The 22,808-nt window shown below is 36.1% G+C and overlaps 1 protein-coding gene across 13 annotated transcripts in view; it reads right to left on the bottom strand.

Annotated features, from left to right (window-relative positions):
- Nucleotides 1-22,808, bottom strand: part of Erc1 (ELKS/RAB6-interacting/CAST family member 1) — a 451,367-nt gene that overhangs the window by 235,668 nt on the left and 192,891 nt on the right. For 9 of the 13 annotated variants that reach the window (XM_013520186.1, XM_013520192.1, XM_005395949.2 and 6 more), the window contains 2 exons: nucleotides 19,221-19,232; nucleotides 4,749-4,884 (listed from right to left, as the gene is read on the bottom strand). In XM_013520186.1, the coding sequence (XP_013375640.1) occupies nucleotides 4,749-4,884; nucleotides 19,221-19,232 (148 nt within the window). The remainder of the gene's footprint in view (nucleotides 1-4,748; nucleotides 4,885-19,220; nucleotides 19,233-22,808) is intronic. The other 4 variants (XM_013520189.1, XM_005395945.2, XM_005395946.2 and 1 more) reach the window with 1 other exon arrangement.

Genomic DNA, 22,808 nt, shown 5'->3' with positions numbered 1-22,808 from the left:
AAAGAAACTGAGCCAAGGTTAAGGACTCCATTCCAAAGCTACATAAATATGTTTAAGTAGACTGAACAACACACAAAAGTCCACATAGTCTGATCATCTTATGACTAATTTCAGAAAATAAAGACAGAGTCAAGTGATTGAATGACACACCTGTTTTTCAGCATTTTATTAGGGAAACTGTCAAATATACACAAAAGTATAGAGATGACACTATAATAAACTCTACGCAACTATAATACGGCTTTAATTGTGAAGTGCTCATCTCTCTCCCAGAGGCTCGCAAATGCCTTTCTAAAGTAATTCAAGTCAAGATTCAATTCTAAACAATGATTGCTTAAAATTTTGTTTCTTAATTTAAAAGTTGTAATAATCGTATTTATTTCTTCTCTTGCCAGATCTTAGGTGAAGAAACCAAGCCATTTATCATACAAAATTTTTTATATATTCTCTATTTGGTTGATACCTTTTCCTTGAGCAATTAACATATTTCTTTGCCTCATATTCTTTCCTCTAATCTGGCTTGATCAGATTTGATTTTTTTTGTTTGTTTGTTTTTTTATTTTTTTCCTGGTAACGGGAATCAAACTCACAACCTCGCGCTTGCCAGGCGGGTGCTGTGCAACTGAGCTAAATCCCCAGCCCCCAGATTTGATTTTTTTGACACCTATTACTTACCTCCAAAAGCATCAGAGTTCAAATGTGTGTGTGCTTTTTTTCTTTCCTCTTTTGGAGGAATTACAAGGTTTCTCAATGGACATCAACCTATTCCATCCATTATAAAGCTGACCTTGACATTTTTTTGACCTTGATATTTCATCTAACAATTTTAGCATTCACTGCAGAGTTGCCTAAATCCATGCTTCATTTCATCACTCCAAAATGGTAATTTTCTGAATTCTATCACTGTTTCTGCATTTATCAGTTGGAATTCTTTCAATAACAAGATGAATTTATTTGGTTTTCCTCAGCACAATTTATCCATAAAAGGCAAAATAACTGTCTGATTCTTTCCTTTTATTCATCTGTTTTCAGAGCAATGAGTTGGTGCCCTAGCAATTTACAAATTATTTCCATAATTTCAATGTGAAATTTTGGACTGGAATATGTTTGATTTAATTTAATCCACTGTACTCATTGCTCCCTTTTATACTCACTCTGTCCTCTTTCTATATTCCCAGTCATGTCTGATAGCTTCTTAATTCTTTTTTTTTCCTTAGTATAAATGATGCTAAGAAAAAAATCATTATTTTCAGCATTGTCCCTGTACTAGAAACATCACTGTCACATAAAAAGTTGTTAAACATGCAAATTCATAGGACTTATCCCAATATACTGAAGAAACCTTAAGGACAGGATCCAGCACTCTACGTTTTGAAAAGCCTGCCAGGTGACTCCAATGTATACTAAAACCAATCTAGGTTTACACTGTACATTCCCAGTTGCAATCCTGAATCCAACACTTCTCCAGCAAGCCCTAGATTCCTTTAGAGATCACAGCCTGGGCCTAGGGATATTCCCTACTGCTGTAGGCAGCTGAGTTAGATAGAAATATTACAGGCAGTCAGACAAGGCTAGGCCTTCGAAGGAGCCAATATGGAAGACAAGGTATCTTGCAACTGTGGGACAGACAGGCACTTCGCTGTGGGACAGACCTCTGAACAAAAGATTAAACAAATACAGCCACATACCTCTCTAGAGATGGACATCAGGCATAAAAAAGCCACGAAGAGTCACTAACCCAATCCCCTACAGGAAAAGCCCCTGCTCTGTATTCATGCCCACTCGGATGTGATGTGCTTCCCCATTTGATCCTGATTTAATCAATTTTACCTGAGCAATTATACTTGTAATCTTATTGGCTGACCACAGTTTTATCCCACCTCATACCCACCTAGCAATTTCCCTTTTTCCCCCACCTTGGACCCCTCAACTCATGGGTTTTCTCTATAAAATCCCTAGGAAAGGCAGAGTCCTTGGCAATCCACTCAGGTCCCCTTCTCTCTCTCTCTCTCTGACAGAAGGAAGCTTTCTTTCAATAAATACATTCTGCTCTTAACCTCTCTTATTGCTAATATTCTTCAATTTTAGAGAACATGAAATTGTCTCAGATATCTTCCAGCTTGGGAGTTTCTTCCCCCTGTATCACTACCACTGGATTGTCATTTGTAGTAACATACTTTGAAAATATACTAAGTAACACAATAGTTAATAAAAGGACACAAATCAGATCCTAAATACCCTAATTATAGTCCAATGGTTTTTTCACTATCTTTGAATTTCATCCATGTGTGATTTGTATACGATATGCCCATCAGCTACCATTTTTCATAACTTTGATATTTACTGAGACATACTTTGGAAAGTTCAAGCATCCTCTATAAGTTAGTTTTTTCTATATGCAAAATAAACAATACTTCGTACTTATGAAACTACTTGGGGTATTACAACAACTAACATAAGCTTAAGAAGAATACCTTTTGTTTACAAAGGCAGACTGGCCATAAAAAAAGATTTGGCAGAGAGCCAGGACAGAAGAGAAAGGATATAGTTAAGAAGCCAACTAACAAGACATACTTGCTTTATTATAAAACAAGATTATAGCTGGACATGGTAGCACACACCTGTAAGCCCAGCACTCAGGTGGCTGAGGCAGGAGAATCATTGCAAGTTCAAGACCAGACTGGGCTACAAAGTGAGTTCAAGGCCAGCCTGAACTGCATAGTGAGACCCTGTCTCAAAAAGACAAAAATTAAATAAATAAATAAATAAATAAATAAATAAAAACAAGATTATTTTCTATCGTTAAAAAATGTGCTCATACTTCAAGAAGGGAGTTTCAATTTAACTCCCCGTGGTAGACTATTAACCAATTTCATAAAATATCAATTCTAATCTATAAGCAATGAAATAATTACCTACCTACATTCTAGTGAAAAAGATAGAAACTCCATGTAAAATACTCTAAAATAAATATAAAAAGAAAGGTAAAAAAAAATGAAAGCACTGTAAGTACAGAAATATTTATAGGTAAATAATATGTTCTCAAAATGGAGACAAAATAAGCAAAAACAATCCACAGAAAAAACTATAGAAAAAGAGAGACTTAAGTAACACTAATACAATATTGAAAAATTCAAGTTGTAAAAAAAAAGAAAAAATCATTCAAAATGAGAGAAAAAAATTTTTCTTTTTTTGGTCTTTTTTGAGACAGAGTCTAGCTACACGGTTCAGGCTGCCTTGAGCTCACTTTGTAGCCCAGGCTGGTCTCAAATTTACAATGATCCTCCTGCCTGAGCCTCCCGAGTTCTGGGATCACAGACCTGTGCCACCATGTCCAACAGTGGAGAAAAATGTATTTTAACATAAATGAAATTTTTTCCTCCCACAGGCTTGCATTTTTTTAAACAAAAGAAGAGCAAGAAGAAGAAAAAAGTGCCAGTATTAACAACTTTTGGTAAGAGTGAGAGAAAACTGATGTAGTACTTTTTTAAAAAAAAGCTTACGTAGTTGAGGAAACACACATTTTCTTTTTCTTTCTTTTCATTTGAGACAGGGTCTCGTTATGTAATCCAAGCTGGCCTTGAACTCATGGCAATCCTCCTGTCTCAGCCTCCCAAGTGCTGGGATTATAGACATGTACCACCACACCCAGCTTCATGTATTTTCTGTAGAATATTATCAGTAAAAGTTATATTAAAAAGGAATGAAAAATGAGTAGAGACAGTGCAGTCTCTGTTTAGAATGAATTTGTTGTAAAGCCTAAAAATAGTTTCTGGATAATAATTCCAGCACATTTTTCCAGTCAGGGCTGTGCAGTTATGCAATTTTGGCACAAACACTGGATCATACCCTACTAGAACCTGAAAGGACAGAAAGACAAAGTGGCAGTGTCTTACCTCGATTTTCAGAGGATTCCAGTAAGACAGTATCCTGTAAGACCTAAATTTTCATTATGAAGGACGATAGCCAAGAGAAAGAGGACAGGCAGCAGTTCCAGAAGTCATCCCATAGTTAAAATTGTAGCAACGCCACTTAGAAAGCTGTGTGAATCTAGGCAACTAAGTCAACATCTCTGAGTCTATTTCCTCATCTGAAAAATGTACACAATACCATCTAGTTCACTGTTTTTTAATGTCAAGGTTAGAAAAGGTGGGAGGTGGGGAGACTAGAGCCTTGTTTAAATAGTAGAAACTTAATTAGCATTTATCATTTGGTAGCTGCTACTATTGTTATTGGGCCCGGTTTAGGTTATTTGTGAATAATTAGGTTTAGGTTTCATTCCTTGCAGGTGAAAAATAATGTCCAATACCACTATGAAGTATTCTCTTTGAATTGAATTTAAAATAAAAAAGGAAGAAAAACTAGTGGGAGTAAAGAAGGATAGAAGGAAAAGAAAAAGGAAAAACAGAATTAAGGAAGAAAGAGACGAAAATCAGGATTAGCAATACACTTTAATAATTGGAATAGGCAAAGGGTTACAATGACCCTGAAACTTATAGAAGTCACTCATTAGACTGACACAGAACTTACCAATCAAGTGAGAACAACTGGAAGCAGGATGAATTTTCTCCTAAGGTGAGATGTCTTCACAAAGCTGTGGGATAAAATTTGTCTTTTCTATTTAAAGACATTTTTTTATTGCTAAACAGTTGATCTGAGAGCAAGGCAGCAAGCAGAAAGAGAAACAATAAGAGGATAAAGAAGAAAAGGTGCGATTAAGAATCCTTTCACTCTCCACGTGCTCTGACCTGCAGTTGCTGGGAGCTGTCATTGAGGTTGTCTTCCCTTCGTCGGGCCTCCTCTAGCATCTGTGCACTCTTCTTCTTTTCCACTTGTTCCTTGTGCTTCAGATTTGCTACCTTCTTATTTTGGTCTTTCACTTGCCTATTGATATAGAAAGAAAAATCAAGCTCTCCATATATGTATATAGGAAAGAATACATTTACAGACTTACCACTAGAGAAAACAAGGAATAGTGGAAACCAGCAAAGAATTCCTGGAGCAAAATGTTTCAACAATTCCAAATTATTTCCTACCAATGTAGTAATTGTATCAATGTAGTATTTGTATCAATGTGTATTTCAGCACATAGTTTTGAAGCACCATGAAATTATAGAAGGTCGGAAATAAGAAGAAAGCAAATCAAACATTTATGTACAAACAATAGAAGCAATTTTCTAACATGAGTGCACTGAAACATTAGTATGGCTGATTAAGAAAGGTTCTGAAATACAACCCCAACTTTCAAACATTCACAGGCTGTATATAACATATATGTATATGAAAATAATGATATAAAGAACATAGCATGTTTTATTCCACAGCTTGGTAAGAATACTTCAGCATAGGAAGACAGCTCAAGAACATTCTATCTACTTCTGAAGCTCCCTCTTTACCTGTCTTATTTCACTATTACTCTGTCTTTCACTGATAAATCTACATATGAATCTTAAATTTTGTTTTTAAAGTATTCTTGCTTTTATAAAAGCTTTGTTACATATATGGAACCTTCATTTATAGTTTGCACGCTTTAAAACTGTATAAAATTTAAATCCCCTGGATTTTCACCACAGTGTTAAACAATACATGGAAACTGTTTTAATCTATTCCCAAGGTGATTGACAACTGGGTTGTCTTCACTTTCTTGCTACTACAATGTTTCTGGGTACACTCTGATGTACTATAAATTTTTCCAAGTTATAGGATTAGAAACTGAATTTCTAGGCCATATATGTATGATGTAGAATTTATTTTATTTTTCAAGAGGTTTTACTCAATCTGATCAACTACTTTGACAACAACAATTTGCAATATGTTAACCACTGTTAATTTCCTATTATCCTGTTTTGAAACTCTGCATTGTTTTTTCTTTTTTTAATCTTTCTCTCTTTAAAATAAAAAAGAAGTTTTATTTACTCTCACTAGTAATTTTAATAATGTCTGTTACACCTCTCCACATTCACTAATATTTAGTACTGACTTTCACAATTTTGACAATTTGGTAGATATAAAATAGCATCTCCTTATAGTTTTACAACGCATGGTTCAAGAGCTTATATGGTATTTGGCCATTACCGTTTCCACTTCTGCGAAGTATCTATTTATATAATCTTTTGTGCATTGCTTAATTAGGACATCTTTCTCTTAGTGACCTGTAAGTATTCTTTATATATTATGAAAATAACGCTTTAACTGCAACATGTTATAAAGTATTTTCTTCAAATCTATTGATTTATTTCTCTGATTGTCTTATGTTACCTTTGCATTTATAGAATTTGAACATTTTAGGGGGCTGGGGATTTAGCTCAGCGGCAAAGCGCCTGCCTGGCAAGTGCAAGGTCGTGAGTTCGGTTCCTGGTACCGGAGAAAAACCAAAAAAAAAAAAAAGAATTTGAACATTTTAATAGCTCCAAATGTACGAGCTTTTTTTTCCTTTATGGAATGCAATTTTGTGATATACAAACACACATATATATACATATATATGGGGAGTTTTACATTGCTAGTATAGTCTATTACTGTGTAATAAAAACCTTCCACACATATTTAAGAAAAAATACAATGCTGGTATTGTTGAGTTTAAAGAAACAATAATAACCCATTTTGACTCAGCTATTTTTTTAATTACTGATTTACTGCTTTCTTGTTTCTCAAAGCACAATGTTTTTGAAGGTAAGATGTCCAAAATTCAACGTTATTAAACATTCAAACAATAAAATATAATGTAGAAAAAGCCCTCAAATGTTAAATATTCTAAGTTCTAGCTGCCAGAACCAATAGGGATAGCAGCAACTAGACTTAACACTGGTTTAAGATGAAAATCACTGTTCTCTGATTCAGAGAGCAGGAAGGAGTCTCAAATGTCAACCAACCCTCTAGGCACTGGGGGCAGCACTTTCTATTTCCTTTCAAATGGCTGGGAGATTCATAGTGATTCTGAGTACAGCATTCTGTCCCCTCACGCCAGGGGTAAAAATGATCTGGCTGCCAAGACAGTCAAAAGTAACTCCTGTGGTTACCATCAGATTACGAAGACCAGAAGCATCCTCCTGTCCAGGAGGCAGCCTGCGCCTGCGTAGTCCTCAACTCAGTGTTTTTAATGGAAACAGAATCTTACACTAGACAAAGACCTTAAAAATACACTAATTAGATGGAAAATGATACTACCACAGAAATAGTATATATATCATTACATATAGAAAATGCTATCTTTCTCATTTTGCCTTCTTCATTTTGCCTTCCTGAAAACAGTTCTATTCACATTCAGTGAATATAAGAACTTAAGACATAAAATTTCACAATACTATTTAAATACCTAAACTTGGCTTAAAAATAAGAATTTTGTATTATATCAACCAAAAAGTACCCAAGGAACTAAAAATAATACTTTTGTAAGTTCAGTGTCTAATTAAAATATTTTGACAATTTCACTTTAAATAATGATTTATGTGGAACTGTATACTAATAATCTAAAGCAAGTAATTGTACTAAAAAAGAAGATAGCAATACAGAATTTATAAATCTTATATAATGTCAGGTTTATTAAAAACTTTTTTGTTTTTTTGGTACCAGGAATCAAACTCAGGACCTTGCACTTGCCAGGCAGGCACTTGTGCCACTGAGCTATATCCTCGGCCCTATAAAAACATTTTAACTAGTACAAAATACTTTAAATTATCAATTAAACTTTTCTTTAATCCATGAGGAAACTACATGATAGTCTCATCTTACGCTGAATTTCACTTACTTCCATATTTATTCTCACTATCATACTGACCTCTCTGAGGACAAGAACCTTACTTACACACCTTCACAGATGGGGTCAAGGCATGGCTTACAGCACTTAAGTCAACATTTTTTGACACATTTTGTTTTGTTTGCTTTTTTGAGACAGGGTCTCACTTTATAATTCAGGATGGTCTTAATTTCACTATGTAGCCTAGGCTAGCCTTGAACTCACAGTGATCCTCCTGTTTCAGCCTCCCAAGTGCTGAAAGGCATGAGCCAACGCTCCTGGCTTACTGAAGTACTTTGAAAGAAGCTATTTTTTATATGTTGATTCTCATAATGACGTTAACAAACAAATTAACATTAATTTAAGAAATATTTAATGCAAGTTTCTATGTACAACATACTATTTTTGGAGATAGGGTAGTGAATGAAACAGACAAAATATCTCAGCTTTCACTGAGTTTATTGTCTACTGTAAAGACAAAGAGTATGTTAAAACAAAACAAAACAAAAAAAACAACAACAACAACAAAAAAAAACAGGTACATGGTGATAAGTCCAAAGGAAAAAATAAGAAAAAGAAAGAGAGTATAAGCATGAGCAGGTGGATTGCAATTTTAAATAATGTGCACAAAAAAGGCCACACTGTGAAGAAACACTGGAGCAATGACAGGAAGGAGTTGAGGGGGTAAGCCACAGCCACACATATATGAAAGAGTATTCTACAGGGAGGAAAGAGCAAATGCAAAGATCCTGAAGTCTGAGTGGCCCTGATTTGATGAAGAAAAGACAGGAGGCTGATGTAACTAAATAGACTGAGGAGTGTTGTCCTGGCACAGGAAGAGTAGGTAATGATGGATCAAATCCTCTAGCAAAGGGTAGCAGGTATTTTTGTAAAAGGTCAGAGAATATTTTAAACAGTCTATCCCTGTCTGTCTGGCTCTCTCACAACTTCTTCTTCTTCTTAATCTTTTAAAAATGTAAAACCTGTTCCTAGCCTGCAGGCTGCATAAAAAGAGGTTGTAACCAAGCTACTCCTGCCAATCCCTTGCTACACAGCTTTATAGGTCACTAATTTTTTTTTGCATTAGGACATGATTCCTTGGTATCACAAAATACAGGGGAGTAGCTCACAAAATTTAATAAAAATAAGAATAGCCTATTAAACACTACAGTTTTTATCATCAGATAAAGCTACTTAACTGTCTGATTTCAAAGTCTTAATTCAACTAGCAAATTTCTTAGAATAGAGTTGGTCTGTGGGCTGGGGATAGAGCTCAGTGGCATAACCGCCTGCCCAGCAAGTGCAAGGTCCTGAGTTTGATTCTCAGTACCAAAAAAAAAAAAAAAAAAAGAAAGAAAAGAAAAGAGTTGGTCTGTATTTATCCATTGTGCAAATACTTAACTGACTTCCTATCAAGAGTTAAATACATCTAGTTATCTCAAAGATATGTGCTAGGAAAAAAGAAACAGGCAATATAATACACTGATGTAGAAATAGAGAGTACATCCAGCTATAATGGTCAGGGAAGGCACTGCTGAGAAAACACCAGGAAGCTAGCCATGTAGAGACCTGGGAGAAAATGCAGAGACAATCACAAAGATATAGACTGTGAAGATAGTAAAGTCTTGTTTTAAAAAGTAATCAAATATGGAGGAGTGTATGGAAGGGAAGCAGTGGTGGGATCACAGAGGTGACTAGAGGTAAGATGCGGAGGGACCTTCCCTGTTATGCTATGGAGTCTCAATTTTATTTTGAGGATAACAAAAAACATAGAAAGGGGAGGCAACATATATTGTAAGTGTTGCAGAAATGAAACTAGCAGAAGAGCAAGATAGCAGCTGCGTGAGTGTGAGCCAGAGACAATGATCCACAGCAGAGAGTTGGTACACTATGCATTGCAAACCGGTACTAATTAAAAAATAGCTTTTGTATTCCCTACTGAGGAGCGAAAGAAGAGTTGAAGGGAGAGGAGGGGAATGGGTAATAAAAGAATTAAGTATATTATGTACATGTAAAAGTGCCCCATGATGAATGTGATCAGTATATATGACATATATGTACTAATAAAAAATAAAGATAAAAAACTAAGCAACAAAAATAAATTAGGAACCATTGAAAAATAAGTTCTGAAGAAAGTGAAACAGGGAGAAATAAAAGGTGGGGAAGAGAATGAGACAGAGAAGAGAGAGAGGCAAAGAGAGGGAGAGGAACAGGCTAAACAGCTGGTTAAAGTCGGTTAAAATGTCTTTTGTAGCTATTAGAAGCAAATATTCCCAGGCCAAGACAAACATTAATAAAGGAAAAACAAACAGATACACTTCCCTCCTGTCCACAATCATCATGGGGAACTTGCCCCTCCCCTCCCTTCAACTCTTCTTTCCCTCCTCAGTTACAACAGCTGTTTCCATGTCTTTCCATCCATTCTCACTGTACTCGTGCCTTAGATATGAAATCTTTGCAAAAAGAAACTTTAGTGATCTTTGTTATCACACACAAAAAACAAACAAGAACTAGATGGCTAAAATAAAAGAATATAACTTCACTGACAAAGAAAATGCTACCTAGTGGAAAACACTCTAATTGTGAGGAAATATTTTTAGGGACTAGGGTCCCTAAGGAGAGAACAGAAACCTGGTCATGGCATAGCAACCTGAGAAAGAAGGCCAACAGGTGAAATTCAGTAACTGAGGTGTTCTTGATCATGGCACTGCTTTTAGAACAGGTCTGCTGATGTGCCATCTTGGGAAACACTCAAGTCCCTCTGAAGAAAGAAGCTGAGTTCAGCAGCTGCTCAGAAGTCCCCAGCTTAGCTGCCACCATCCAGTACCCAGCAAGCATAGCTCCTCTACTGGGAGACAGGGGTCCAGTGAGTGAGGTATTCACCAGAGACTGCCTTTCTTGAGCAAGGCACCAAAGAGAGGGCAGGCTACAGATTTGCTTAGAAGGTAGTGGCTAGGATAAAAGAGTAAAGGACATAGCCCTGGGGACCTGTGAGACAGCAAGAAACATAGAAGTCCTGTAATCCCAGCACTTGGGAGGCTCAGGCAGGAGAATTGCTGCAAGTCTGAGGCCAGTCTGAGCTACACAGTGAGACTCTCTCAAAACAGAAAGAAAGAGAAAAGAGAAGAGAAGAGACAAAGACAGAGAGAGGGAGAGAGGGAGACTAAGAGAGAAAAGCAGGCAGAGACAAAGAGGCGTGCTGTGACTATACATGGTGAAATGGCGGGATAAAGAAAGACTCTCAAGTGGCTGAACTCCCCCTGGCGGGTGGGCCACACTGCTGATCCCCAAAGCCACTGATCTCAGTGTTGGAGGGCTTTCTCATGCAGAGTCCCAAAGCACTACTGAACTCAGTTCAATAACCTGTGGATCCCCAAATACCTCTGAAATTGGCACTTATGGGTTTTTTCCAAATGACTAAAATGCTAAAGAATTTGCTGGCAAAAAGAGAACCTGGTAGAAGACAAATAACTGGAACAGGTGATCACTGGTGGTACAGAGAACACTCTGGAACACAGCTATTTCCTGCCAGGCCCCAGAAACCAGTGAAATCCTGAATCAGATAGAAAACCAAAAAGCAGGAGCAGTGCTGAGACATGGAAGTACAAGGGGTGGTTGGAAGGGCATCAGAACACAGCAGGGTGGGGACACTACCTCCTGTGTGACCCTTAGAGACCACTGCAGTTGCCAGAGAGAGAAGGCTCAGTGGAACAGGGAAAGATGACAATGGGGAGCACTGGAATCCCAGGGAGGAGGACAGAGCTGAGCAAATATCCAATCTACCAGCTACTACCAGCAAGAGGTGTCCAAGTGACCTTATCAACCTTCAGAAAACACTAGGCTCCCAAGCACATCCTTTAGAGACAACAGAATGGACAAGCTGAATTAAAACACTCACCCTAACCCTGTCTATTCCTGCCCCCAAGCCCACCAAAGTAATTGTCCGCTTCCTTTTTTTTCTTGACTTCTTTGTTAGGATTTTGTATACGTGTGTGTGGATAATGCTACATATGTAAGTTTTCTACTGTTGCTTGTATAATGTTCCATGTTATTTAGTCAGATAGGCCCATATCAAAGGTGGCCTCTTTGTATGATCTAACATACTTAACTATCACTTCAACCTTTCTATCTCTTCATTTTCCTCCCATTTACAATCTCACCTTATATCTGCATTTGCTATTTTCTCCCACATACCTAATTCTCTCTCTGCTCTGCTCCCTTATATAATTTCCCCTCCTTCCCATTCTATCTTTTCTCTCTTTTATACTTTTAGATTAACCAAAATATAGTATCTTATGGTCTCACATTACAGTCTCCCACGCTAAGGGTTGTTTTCATAGGTTTGGGTTAGGGTTAACTGCAAATACTATCCACTGAATGTCAATGTATCTAAATTCATAAAACAAAAACTACTTGACATATAGGGACAGATACGCAACAAAACAATCCAGGGAGGACTTTAACATGTCACTCCAAAAAATAGGTCAACCAAGAAAACCACCAACGAAAAAATATCCAAGTTAACACAGAACAAATGAATTTAACACAGATCTATGAAGTACTTCATGCAACAACAACAAAATACCCATTCTCAGCTGTCCATGGACTTTCTCTAAAGGAGATTATATTTTAGGACGCAAAGCATATCTCCATAAATGAAAAAAAAAAACTAAAATAATGTCTTCCATCCCATCAGATCACAATGAAATGAAACTAGAAAGAAATAGAAAAAAATGGTCAAAAAATTCTCAAACACATGGAGACTGAAGTAACACACCACAGAAAAAAATCAGCAAAGATTAAATGACAAAGTAAAACATGTCATGTGGGATACAATGAAAGCAGTTCTAAATTATAAGTTCATAATGAAGTGCCTATATTACAAACATCAATGGTCCCAAATAAATTACTAAATAATACACCTCAATATCCAGAGAAACAAGAACAATCCAAACCTAAAACTACCCGAAGAAAATTATAAAGACCAAAACAGAAATCAATGAAACTGAGATGAAAAGATCAATGAATCATATTTCTCCAAAAGATATAAGTCCGAAAAACCCTTACCCAAACTGACCAAAACAGAGAAAAGACCCACATTAATGTAATCAGAAATGAAAAAGCTAAAATTACAACACATACCAGTGAAACCACAAAGAATAAAACAAACTATTGTCCCAACTTTAATTTCCAACACATTGGAGAATCTGGAAGAAATGGATGCATTCTGAGACACATATGCCTCATCAAAATTGAACCAATCAGATCAAAACACTGAACAGACCAGTAACGGCAAAGAAACAGAAGCAGTAATAAGAAAGTCCAGGACCCAACTGGTTCACTAGTGAATTTTACTATACTTTCAAGAACTAATCCCAATACACCTTGGCTCAGATGGTTACCACAGTCTATGGGGAACCAACAGAGGGGCCTCTGAAGCAAAAAATAAAACAAAATTAAATTAAATACAAAAATAAAAAAAATAAAAATGCACAGGGCAAGGGAAAGGGGCTCACTAACTCATAAACTGTGAAGTTAAGCAGAAAAAGCAGTGACTTGAGACCTACTGAGGGACAAGCTAGAATGAAAACAGCCCTAGAGCAAAATCACTGATCTGCCACATTCAGCAGGAAAGTCAGGGCAGATTCTGAATTTACACAAAAAAAAGTGAGTGTGGGAACAAAGTAAGACTTAAGAGAGACTCACAGTCCCTCCACCGCACCTGATGGATCCCAATACAGTGGGCCACGAAAAGAAACACATGGAAAATTTGGGGACTCATGGATCGGGTTTTTTTGTTTTGTTTTGTTTTGTTTTTTTGACAGGATCTTGCTCTTCCTTTCAGGTTGGTCTTGAATTCACTATGTAGCACAAGCTGGCCTTAACCTCATGAGTGCTGGTATTACAGGTGTGTACCATCACGCCTGGCTCAGAATTTTTCTTTTTTCTGTTCTTTCGCTCTTTGTTTTTTTCCTTTTTCTTGTTTTTCATACTTAATCAAATTCTAATTCTCTTACTCTTTATTACATTCTCGATCTCACTTTTCTTACCTTATTTTTAAAGAATCACTTTCGTCATTTTCCCTCCCCCTCCATCTTTATCATCATTTTAACTATAGTAAGCTGTATCAATTTTTAGATATTCAGTTGACTCTATATTATTACTGTTGCATTCTGTTGGTCAAGGTGGTAATAGTTACTGCCTTTAGCAGATGTATATTGTATGTCAACATCTGGTTTGTCTTTGTTTCTACATTATTATTGGAGATCTATTTTCTGCTGTTAAGGGTGGTACAGTGATAGATACTGGTTCTTAGGAAATGTCAACATCTAGTTTTTTCTTTTTTTAAATATTATTGCTGCTGATTCCTTTGCTATTGCCAGTGGTGGCACAGTTCTTGCCATTAATTGGTATTTACAGAATGCTAATACCTACTTTCTCTTCAACATTACTGCAGTACATTTCCGGAAACTATATGCTGAGCTAATTACACAGTACATGCCTCTCACCAAATTAACAAAGGTGGGTGGCTGGATCTTGGGAAAGAGGCAAAGGCCTACAGTAAGCTGTGCCCAGAGTGTATCATTAGTAAAGCAGGCATTAACTACAAGAGCTCTCCATACTAGCAACAAAGTCTTTTCAATTTAATTGACCCTCAAACCTCAGCACATGAACAGAACAGAACAGAACAGAAAAAACAGAAACATGAGAAAGCAAGAGAACAAACTGCATTCAAAAGCTACCATCTCCCTCAAGGCTAATCCATGGGACATTACTGGGGAGGAAATCAAAAGCTGAATTACACAACATGAAAAAGAACAAACAAAACAAATCAATAAGCTGCTTCATGAATTCAAAGATAATATAGCTACACAGACAATGGACTTAATAAGCAAAATATCCAGTAAGAGACTAAGAAAAGCAAGTTGAGCTGAAAGAAACGATACGAGGGCTGGGGATATAGCTTAGCAGCACTGTGCCTGCCTGGCAAGTGTGAGGTCATAGCTTCTATACCCAGTACCAAAAATAGATAGATAGATAGATAGGTGATAATAGAAAGAAATAAATGATACAAAATATTAACTATCAATAGCTCAGCGGCACAAGTGACTGCCTAGCAAGCACAAGGTCCTGAGTTCAATTCCCAGCACCAAAAAAAAGAAACAAAACAAAACATTAATTATTAGTTTACCAAATGATTAGAGTCAACAAAAAGTAGCAGGAGATGAAGAATTCTATTGAAACTTTAGGGCCAGGCATATAACTCAGTGGCACAGCACCTGCCTGGCAAGCATAAGGTCCTGAGTTTGATTCCTGGTACAAAAACAAACAAACAAACAAACAGGAAACTAGCAGTTTGACAGTTGTTAAATAACATAAAAAACATTAACTTAAGATTAAATGGTAGAGGCAGCTGGGGATTTAGCTCAGCAGCACAGCACGTGCCTGGCGAGTGCAAGGTCATGAGTTCAGTTCCCGGTACCGGGGAAAAAAAAAAGATTAAATGGTAGAAATTACTCAAAGGAAGGAATAACTGGGATGAGGGAAAGGAGAAAAAAAATGGAAAAAGGAAGGAAAAAAAAAATATATATATATATGTATATAGAAGGACAGCTGGGATAACTGTACTGCTAAAGTCTAGTGATTTATTGAAAGGAAAAGTTAATGCCTATTTTTTTTCATCAATTTTGCATGCTTTTATCTGGTAATCTGAACAACTAATTTAAAGACAACAATATGCAATATAACAACCATTGGTGAATTCCTACCATCTTGTGTAGTAAAACTCTGTATTGTTTCTAATTTTTTTTTATTCTCTTTAACAGTTTGATCAATCTTGCATTCATACATCTGGTAATTTGAGCAACTTCATTGAAGATACCAATATGTAATATAACAGCCACTGTTAATTCCTAACATTTTGTTCTCTAAAACTCTGTATTCATTTTTATTGTTTTTATCTATGTTGTTGGCATTTTATTATTCTCTTTAAAAAAGATTAAATGGAATTAATGAGAAATGAGAAGATGGCATAAATGGCATTAAAAAATCTGTTTATAAAAAATTATAGCTGGGTATGGTGGTGCATGCCTATAATCCCAGCATTTGGGAAGCTAAAGCATGAGGATCATTGTGAGTTCAAGGCCAGCCTGGGCTACAAAGAAAGTTCAAGACCAGCCTGAACTGCATAGTGAGACCCCATAGTTGGCTTGCTCCAAGGCAGAGTGACATGGCAGGGAGGTATCACAAAGTAGAAACAGTTCATGGCAGGCAAAAGACAGCAAAGCAGTGAAATAGAAAGCAGCAAGCAACTGTAACAGTCCTCTTTCTGTTACTTATATTCTATCCAGGCTACACACCCTTAGGTCAGGTAGCACTTACACCCAGGCAGGAGCTTCCCTTTATCCACTCCCAGAATTACTCCAAACCAGTCAATTGAGTAATTCTACACTCTTGATCCCAGCATCACACATTCTAGATACAGTTACCTTTGAAAAGCCCCACATATGACCACATGAGGCTTTGGGGGAACATCTACACACAGGCTATAACATATATCTTCAGCCATTAGGGAAATGCAAATCAAAACAACTCTTACACTCCATCTTACCCCAGTCAGAACAGAAAAAACAATGAATGCTGGTGTGAATGTGTGTGGGGGGAGGAGGGGATAGACCTTTCTACAATGTTGGTGGAAAAGATAATAAAAATACTACAGAAACCAGCATAGAGATTCCTAACAACACTAAAAATGGACATTGTTTGACCCAACTATACCTCTCCTAGGTATATTCCTGAGTTAAAGTCATCATGCTGTACTAATACATGTGTACTCATTTTTCTAGCATCACCACTTGCAATAGCCAAGCTCTGGAAACAGTCCTGTTGTGCATCAATCAGCAAATGAATGAAGAAGCTGCGGTATATACAACACTTAAATTTTCTTCAGCCATAAAGAAGAATAAATTCATGTCACAGGAAAAAGGATGTACCTTGAGACCATATAATTAAGTGAAACAAATCAGACACAAAAAATTAAATATCTCTTATATGAGAAAACCAAGATATAAAGAGTAAAATAAGGAAAAATAGTACTAGGAAACAGAGAGGAAGAATTTTTGGAGATGAGAGAGGGGCCCAATAGAAGGGGTAGGAAAGGTATGGTGGGAAAAGGGGATTGAAAATTATCAAGATATGATTTATATATGTACCAATTCCCCAAAACAAATGTAAACACTATCTATGTCAAACATAAACCAATGAAAATGGCAGAGCAACACCCTGTGTATGCAAATAAACCGTATTAACTTACAGATCTGTTGCTGGATGCCAGTTAAGATTTCCTCATCCTTCTCCTGAACTACACTCTCAAATTATGATGTTTGTAAAAAGTATATATGATAATAGTAATTGGAAGAATAGTTTCTGTGAAAGTATAATCCTGTAAATCAAATTGATATGAAATCTGTGACTCTTCTTTCCTTGCCTCAACATCAGCCAGATTGATATGCTTTTGAGCATGTCTTTACATATTTAGGCAACAAGACAACAGGCTCCAAGGAAAACTAGCTTTTAACCTAATGTCACAAAATTTTAACTTGCCTCTTTAACCTGTGCCAATAGCTGAGATTGTCTAAGGGTCCTAGAAAATACTGTGGGCAAGTGCCGAAGAACCAGGGGCTGGGCCAAGCAGGTAGCACTTCACATCCCCAATAAAGCGAAGAATCTTGCAACAGTCTCAAAACCCAAACACCAGCTACACCTGGAAGACACCTCTGAGAAGAAGTCCCTAGCAATAAAGCTACTCACCATAGGCAATTTACAAGCATCAATCCAGGAATTAAACTAATAAAAAAAATAAAAAATGAGAAGACACTTAAAACAAGATGCAACCCCATACATCCAGTTCACCAAAGGCAAACCTGGTGGGACAATTTGAAAGCCACCCACTGGCCTCTCTGAAGTGGTAACAACAAAGCAAATGAATGAGGCTCTAGAAAAAATCAAATCAGAAATAATTTCTCAGATAACTGCAGAGATGGTGTCCACAATGAAAACCATGCTGAGTGACTCTTCAGCAGACAGAGATTTCAGTAAGTTTTTTATACCTGTGATGTCACTTTCTAATCTTTCTGTAACTCTTATAATTCTCAGGGTTTGGATTTTTTGTTGTTGTTTTTTGGTTTTGAGTCATCTAGCAACTGTTGGATCTATCTTTTACAATGTCAGGGTTAAGATGACACTGTGGCAATAACATACAGGAAAAAGGAAATTTCAAAAAGAGTATGTGACATACCAATAGTGAAGAAACATAAAAAATGAAAAGCAAATTAGACCAAAAATACTGACATGGTCTAATAGACCTAGGAGAAAATATCATACAAACGGTGTTTCTAGAAGGAAAGGGTACAGACACCCAGAGAGATCTATGCCTAAAACTAGGTCACTGAATTGAGCAACCAGTGAGTGTATTATTAAAGTAATTTTAGCACAGCAATGAGAGAAGAATCCTAATTAATTGGTTTGCAAGAAAAACAGTAAGTATGGAAGAGAAAGCAAACACAGAAACTTTATTCTTTCAACAATGGTGTAAGTAAATGAAAAGTAAAACAAAGAATAAAAGGCGTAAGAAAGATACTATGTTGATTCAGGCAAAAAATGACATTGAGAAAGATTGTTTAACTTTTTATTTAGGGATGAGAGAAAATACATGACTTATGTTTGGAAGATTCAGTGGAGAGAAAGAAAATAAAAAACACAAGAAAGGATTTAATGTAGGGAACAAGGTTTTAAAAGGTGGTAAAAAGAAAAAAAGAATAGAAGTAATAGCACTGGAAAAGAACTGGAACACTAGTTCTGCTGAAACAAAAGCAATGTAAAGATGTATGAAGATACAGTTTTTGATACTGCTGATCCCTCAAAACTCCATTTAAAACTGGGCTGGGCTGTTAGCTGGAATGGGCATACAGACAGGAGTAGTGGTTGTTATTTTTGTTATCACTGGTTTAACTCTACCATTTGGCAGAATCACAAAACACAACCAAAGTGTAAAGGGTATGTATGTATGAAGATTGGTGGAATAATTCAAGACTGTGTATAAATTCATAGACTATGTCTACTTTCTCTCCACCACTCTTGCTGTACTTTACTTTGCTTAAGAGCCAAAAAACACCTCTGATGAAATTAACTAAATATAAAACAAATTTCTGTCTTCCTCATTGCCCTGGTGGGTCTTAACACGTCCAGTTCTCTCAAGAAGTCCAAATCAGTATGATTTCTCCTCAATAACTATTATTCAAAGCAAAATAATTTGCACCCAGTTTTTGATATGCCTAATATTCCTGACATTTTATGTAGTCATAACTACATTTCTAGACATTTCTTTCTTGAATAAGTTTTTCCATTTTTAGTTCTCTGTCAGACTTGAAGATGTTGGTAAACAATGCTCAATTATATGTCTTTGTTTCAGTACAAGCATACTGACCTTGAGGTGAGACTGAAGAGAACAGCAAATCCAAGAAGAAAACGTGCAAGAGAAAGTTAGAAACAATTAATATTGAAAAATATTATTATTCATGAGCATAGACAAAATATAAAGCACAGAAATAAAGAAACAGACAAGGATTCCACACAGGCACTAAAATTAGTAATTTCAGATTTTCAACATTCAACAAGTGAATTTTATTATTAGATTACACCATCATACTTTAAAGTTTCTAAAAGAAAATTTTTTGTCTAACCTTTATCATTTCATGGAACAGCAAGAAAAACTTCTTAAACATTTAGAAAGAGGTTAAACATCTTCCTCTCATTTAAGTAGCTAGAACTAGAATTAAGTGATTACACAAACATAATCACCTCAGTTTTATGTCCCTCCACCATCACGTAACTCACTAGTGCTTTACCTACTCCATTCCACTAAGAGGATCAAGTTATACAAAAGAAAAAGCAGAAATAGATTGGCAGATTTAGTTATTCTGTAGAATACAGAACTCTCAATTTACACAGAAGAATTTGAAATGATTTTCTTAAATTTTCAAAAAGAAACCATTTTTCCTTAATCACAACCACTATCTGACTTCAACTCTACAAAATCTTTGAATGGTGCAATCTAAAGACAATAATGAACGTGTATGGATCTATAAGCATCAATGCATTCCCAGAGCTGCTCAGCAGTAGAAACTGTAACAAAATCATGCTTAATATTCCTATGCAGCATGAAGCCCCTATGATTCATTATTGCCTTTTATATAATAACAGGCAGTCTTCTCTCTTTAAAACTTAATCAATTTCACTGAAATTATTATCTTTCAATAGTTAAGATTTCTAATGGTCAGTGCTATCCAGATTGTCTTCGTGATTTAAGTTTTTACTTTAAGAACTGAAAATAGCCAGACATAGTGGTACATGCCTATAATCCCAACACTTGAGAGGCTGAGGCACAAGGATTGCCACAAGTTTGAGGCCAGCATAGACTACCTATTGAGTTCATGATTAGCTTTAAGACTACACAGCAAGGCCTTATCTTAAAAAACTAAAAAAGAATTGAAACTAAAAGGTTTATTTCTTGAATGCAAACACCATTTTGCTTTGTACCTTAACATTCATTAAAACTTAGTAAAGTGGTGTACATGCTAATTCAGCACATACTACAAAGTTTTAAAAGTCATGAGAATTTTAAAAAGGAGGATAATATTTATTATCCTTATTATATAAAATGAAATGACAAACAGAAAAGTAACATGCTCACAGTCATGCAGAAGGTTAGTGGCAAATTCCGGAAAAGGATGTAGGTGTGCTAACATCCCACCTGGACAAAGTCTATCTGTTCTATGATACTTCTTCAGGGAGCTATAAAGCTCCATGGAACTTTAGCATATACAAGACAGTGTCAAAAGTTGACAATATTCAAAGGCAAAAAAGGGCAAGCTCTCTCTCTCTCTCTCTCTGACACTGGGACTCAAACTCAGGACCTTGCACCTGGCAGGCATGCACCTGTGCTGCTGAGCTATATCCCCAGCCCAAAAGGGCAATCTCTAAATGATTGTTCTGAGTGATTCATTTTTATGGTTATGATACAGAAAGAACAATTTTAGATAAATAATGACATTAAGTGAAATTTCCTATAGATGCAAAGTTTTATGTACAACATGGGTAAAAAAAAAATTGAGGTTTTCCTTCCAGGAGCAAGCAACTTTATTGTTTTATCAATTGCTTCATTGTGTTTATTAATTTTATTGCTCATGAATCATACTTCACCTTAGTATCAAGCTACAGCTCTTAGGGAATAAATTTAAGAGGAAAGTATTCTATACAAGGCATAACTATGTAATTTCTAATGTTCACACACCTAATTAAAAAACTAAGGAAGCCACTAAAACATTCCAGTAAAGGAATAGTAACAAATTATGAGGTGCTGTGCCCACAAGGAACTTTGGGAAGATGACATAAAGAAAGGACTACGCAAAGCTGTGACTGTATTTTCCTGTTAAATGAAATCAGTGAAACTGATCAAGGAGGAAAGGAAAAAGAAAAAGAAAAAAGCAGCCTCTCCAGACAGCAAGCAGAAGCAGGCAGATCAGATAAAGAACCAGTCATCTTCAACTGTAATTAATGAGCATCTTTCCCTTTTTGGTTTTCTTATTTTTAAAAACACATTCTCCTTCAAGCAAAACATACATTATATGACTCTGCACAATTACCAGCTGCAGCCCCAAGCATTTCTCTTCTACATCAACTACACTAAGAGCATATTTTCTGAGGCTGTACTTCATAGATCAAATATGCACAAACACAAATTTAAAAGAAAGGGAATTCTTTCCTAAGCAATCATTTTCCTCATAAATTATATAGAAATTGATAACAAAGCTATATATAGCTCAATTTTATATGAAAGATTTCTGAAGCCATTAAACATGGTATCAGGGGCCAGGGATATAGCTCAGCGGCACAAGCGCCTGCCTGGCAAGAGCAAGGCCCTGAGTGTGATTCCTGGTACCAATAAATAAATAAATAAATACGGTATCAATTCAGCATATCTTTACGGAAAGACTTTTACCAAGTATAAATATCTAGGTTTATATTTTCAGTTTATGTTATGCCATAGATACCTAAATATGTGATTCCAGTATAAAATAATCTGAAATATAAAGCTTATTTTCCCAATGAGAACCTTTAAATATAATTTTTTGGATTAATGTAAGTAAACTCAGGATATAAGTAGAAATGTCAAACATTTAGTTATTATAGGAAATATATTCATTTGATTGCACATGTATTTAGAATGGAATACACCGTCAGGTACAGTGGCACATGACTGCAGTCCTCACTGCCTGGGATACTAAGGCAGAAAGATCCTCATGTTTAAGGCCAGCTTGGGCAACTTAGAACTATCTTGTCTCAAAACAAAATACAAAGAGCTGGAGGATACAGCTCACTGATAGAACAACTGCCTATTATGACTGAGGCACTCAGTTTAATCTCCAGTACTGTCAAAAATAAAATACACAAATAAAATGGAATATACAATTAAAAAATGTTAATTTAGAAATACTACTTTATTCTACTCCTACATTTAATAAAACAATTTTTATTTATCCTCTGAACATATATTCATTCACTAAAGACAGAAGATGAACCTTATAAAGGTCATTAGTTGCCTGCTTTCTCTAGTGAGATGGCTGTGCAGCAAGTGCTTGGAGAAAAGTTATCAGTGCTGCATGTTAGAAGCAGGCATTCTGCCAACAGCTTTATAAGGGTTCCCTTCTAGCTACTGAATGAGCTGCAAAAGAATGACTCTGCTGGCATCATCTACAAAATAAATAACTAGTCTTAAGTCTCCTGGGACCAGAAGCATCCATTTAACAAAGCCCACACTGAACTAAGACTAACACAGATAAACTGACACCTGGCAGCAAAGCAGCCCATCTGTAAATTCCTAAATAACCTGTCCAAGAAAAAGGCATTCTAGCATGTGAGAAAAGCATTGCCCTCAGCAAGCTCCACAGGCAAGAGCCTCTGGATCACATCCTCTCCAAAAGCTGAGAAAATATTAATGAAAAGAGACTACAGG

The sequence above is a fragment of the Chinchilla lanigera genome, unplaced genomic scaffold, assembly GCF_000276665.1.
Source record: "Chinchilla lanigera isolate Chin_1 unplaced genomic scaffold, ChiLan1.0 scaffold00053, whole genome shotgun sequence".
Taxonomy (NCBI): domain Eukaryota; kingdom Metazoa; phylum Chordata; class Mammalia; order Rodentia; family Chinchillidae; genus Chinchilla; species Chinchilla lanigera.
This window is presented reverse-complemented; position numbering and strand designations above follow the sequence as displayed.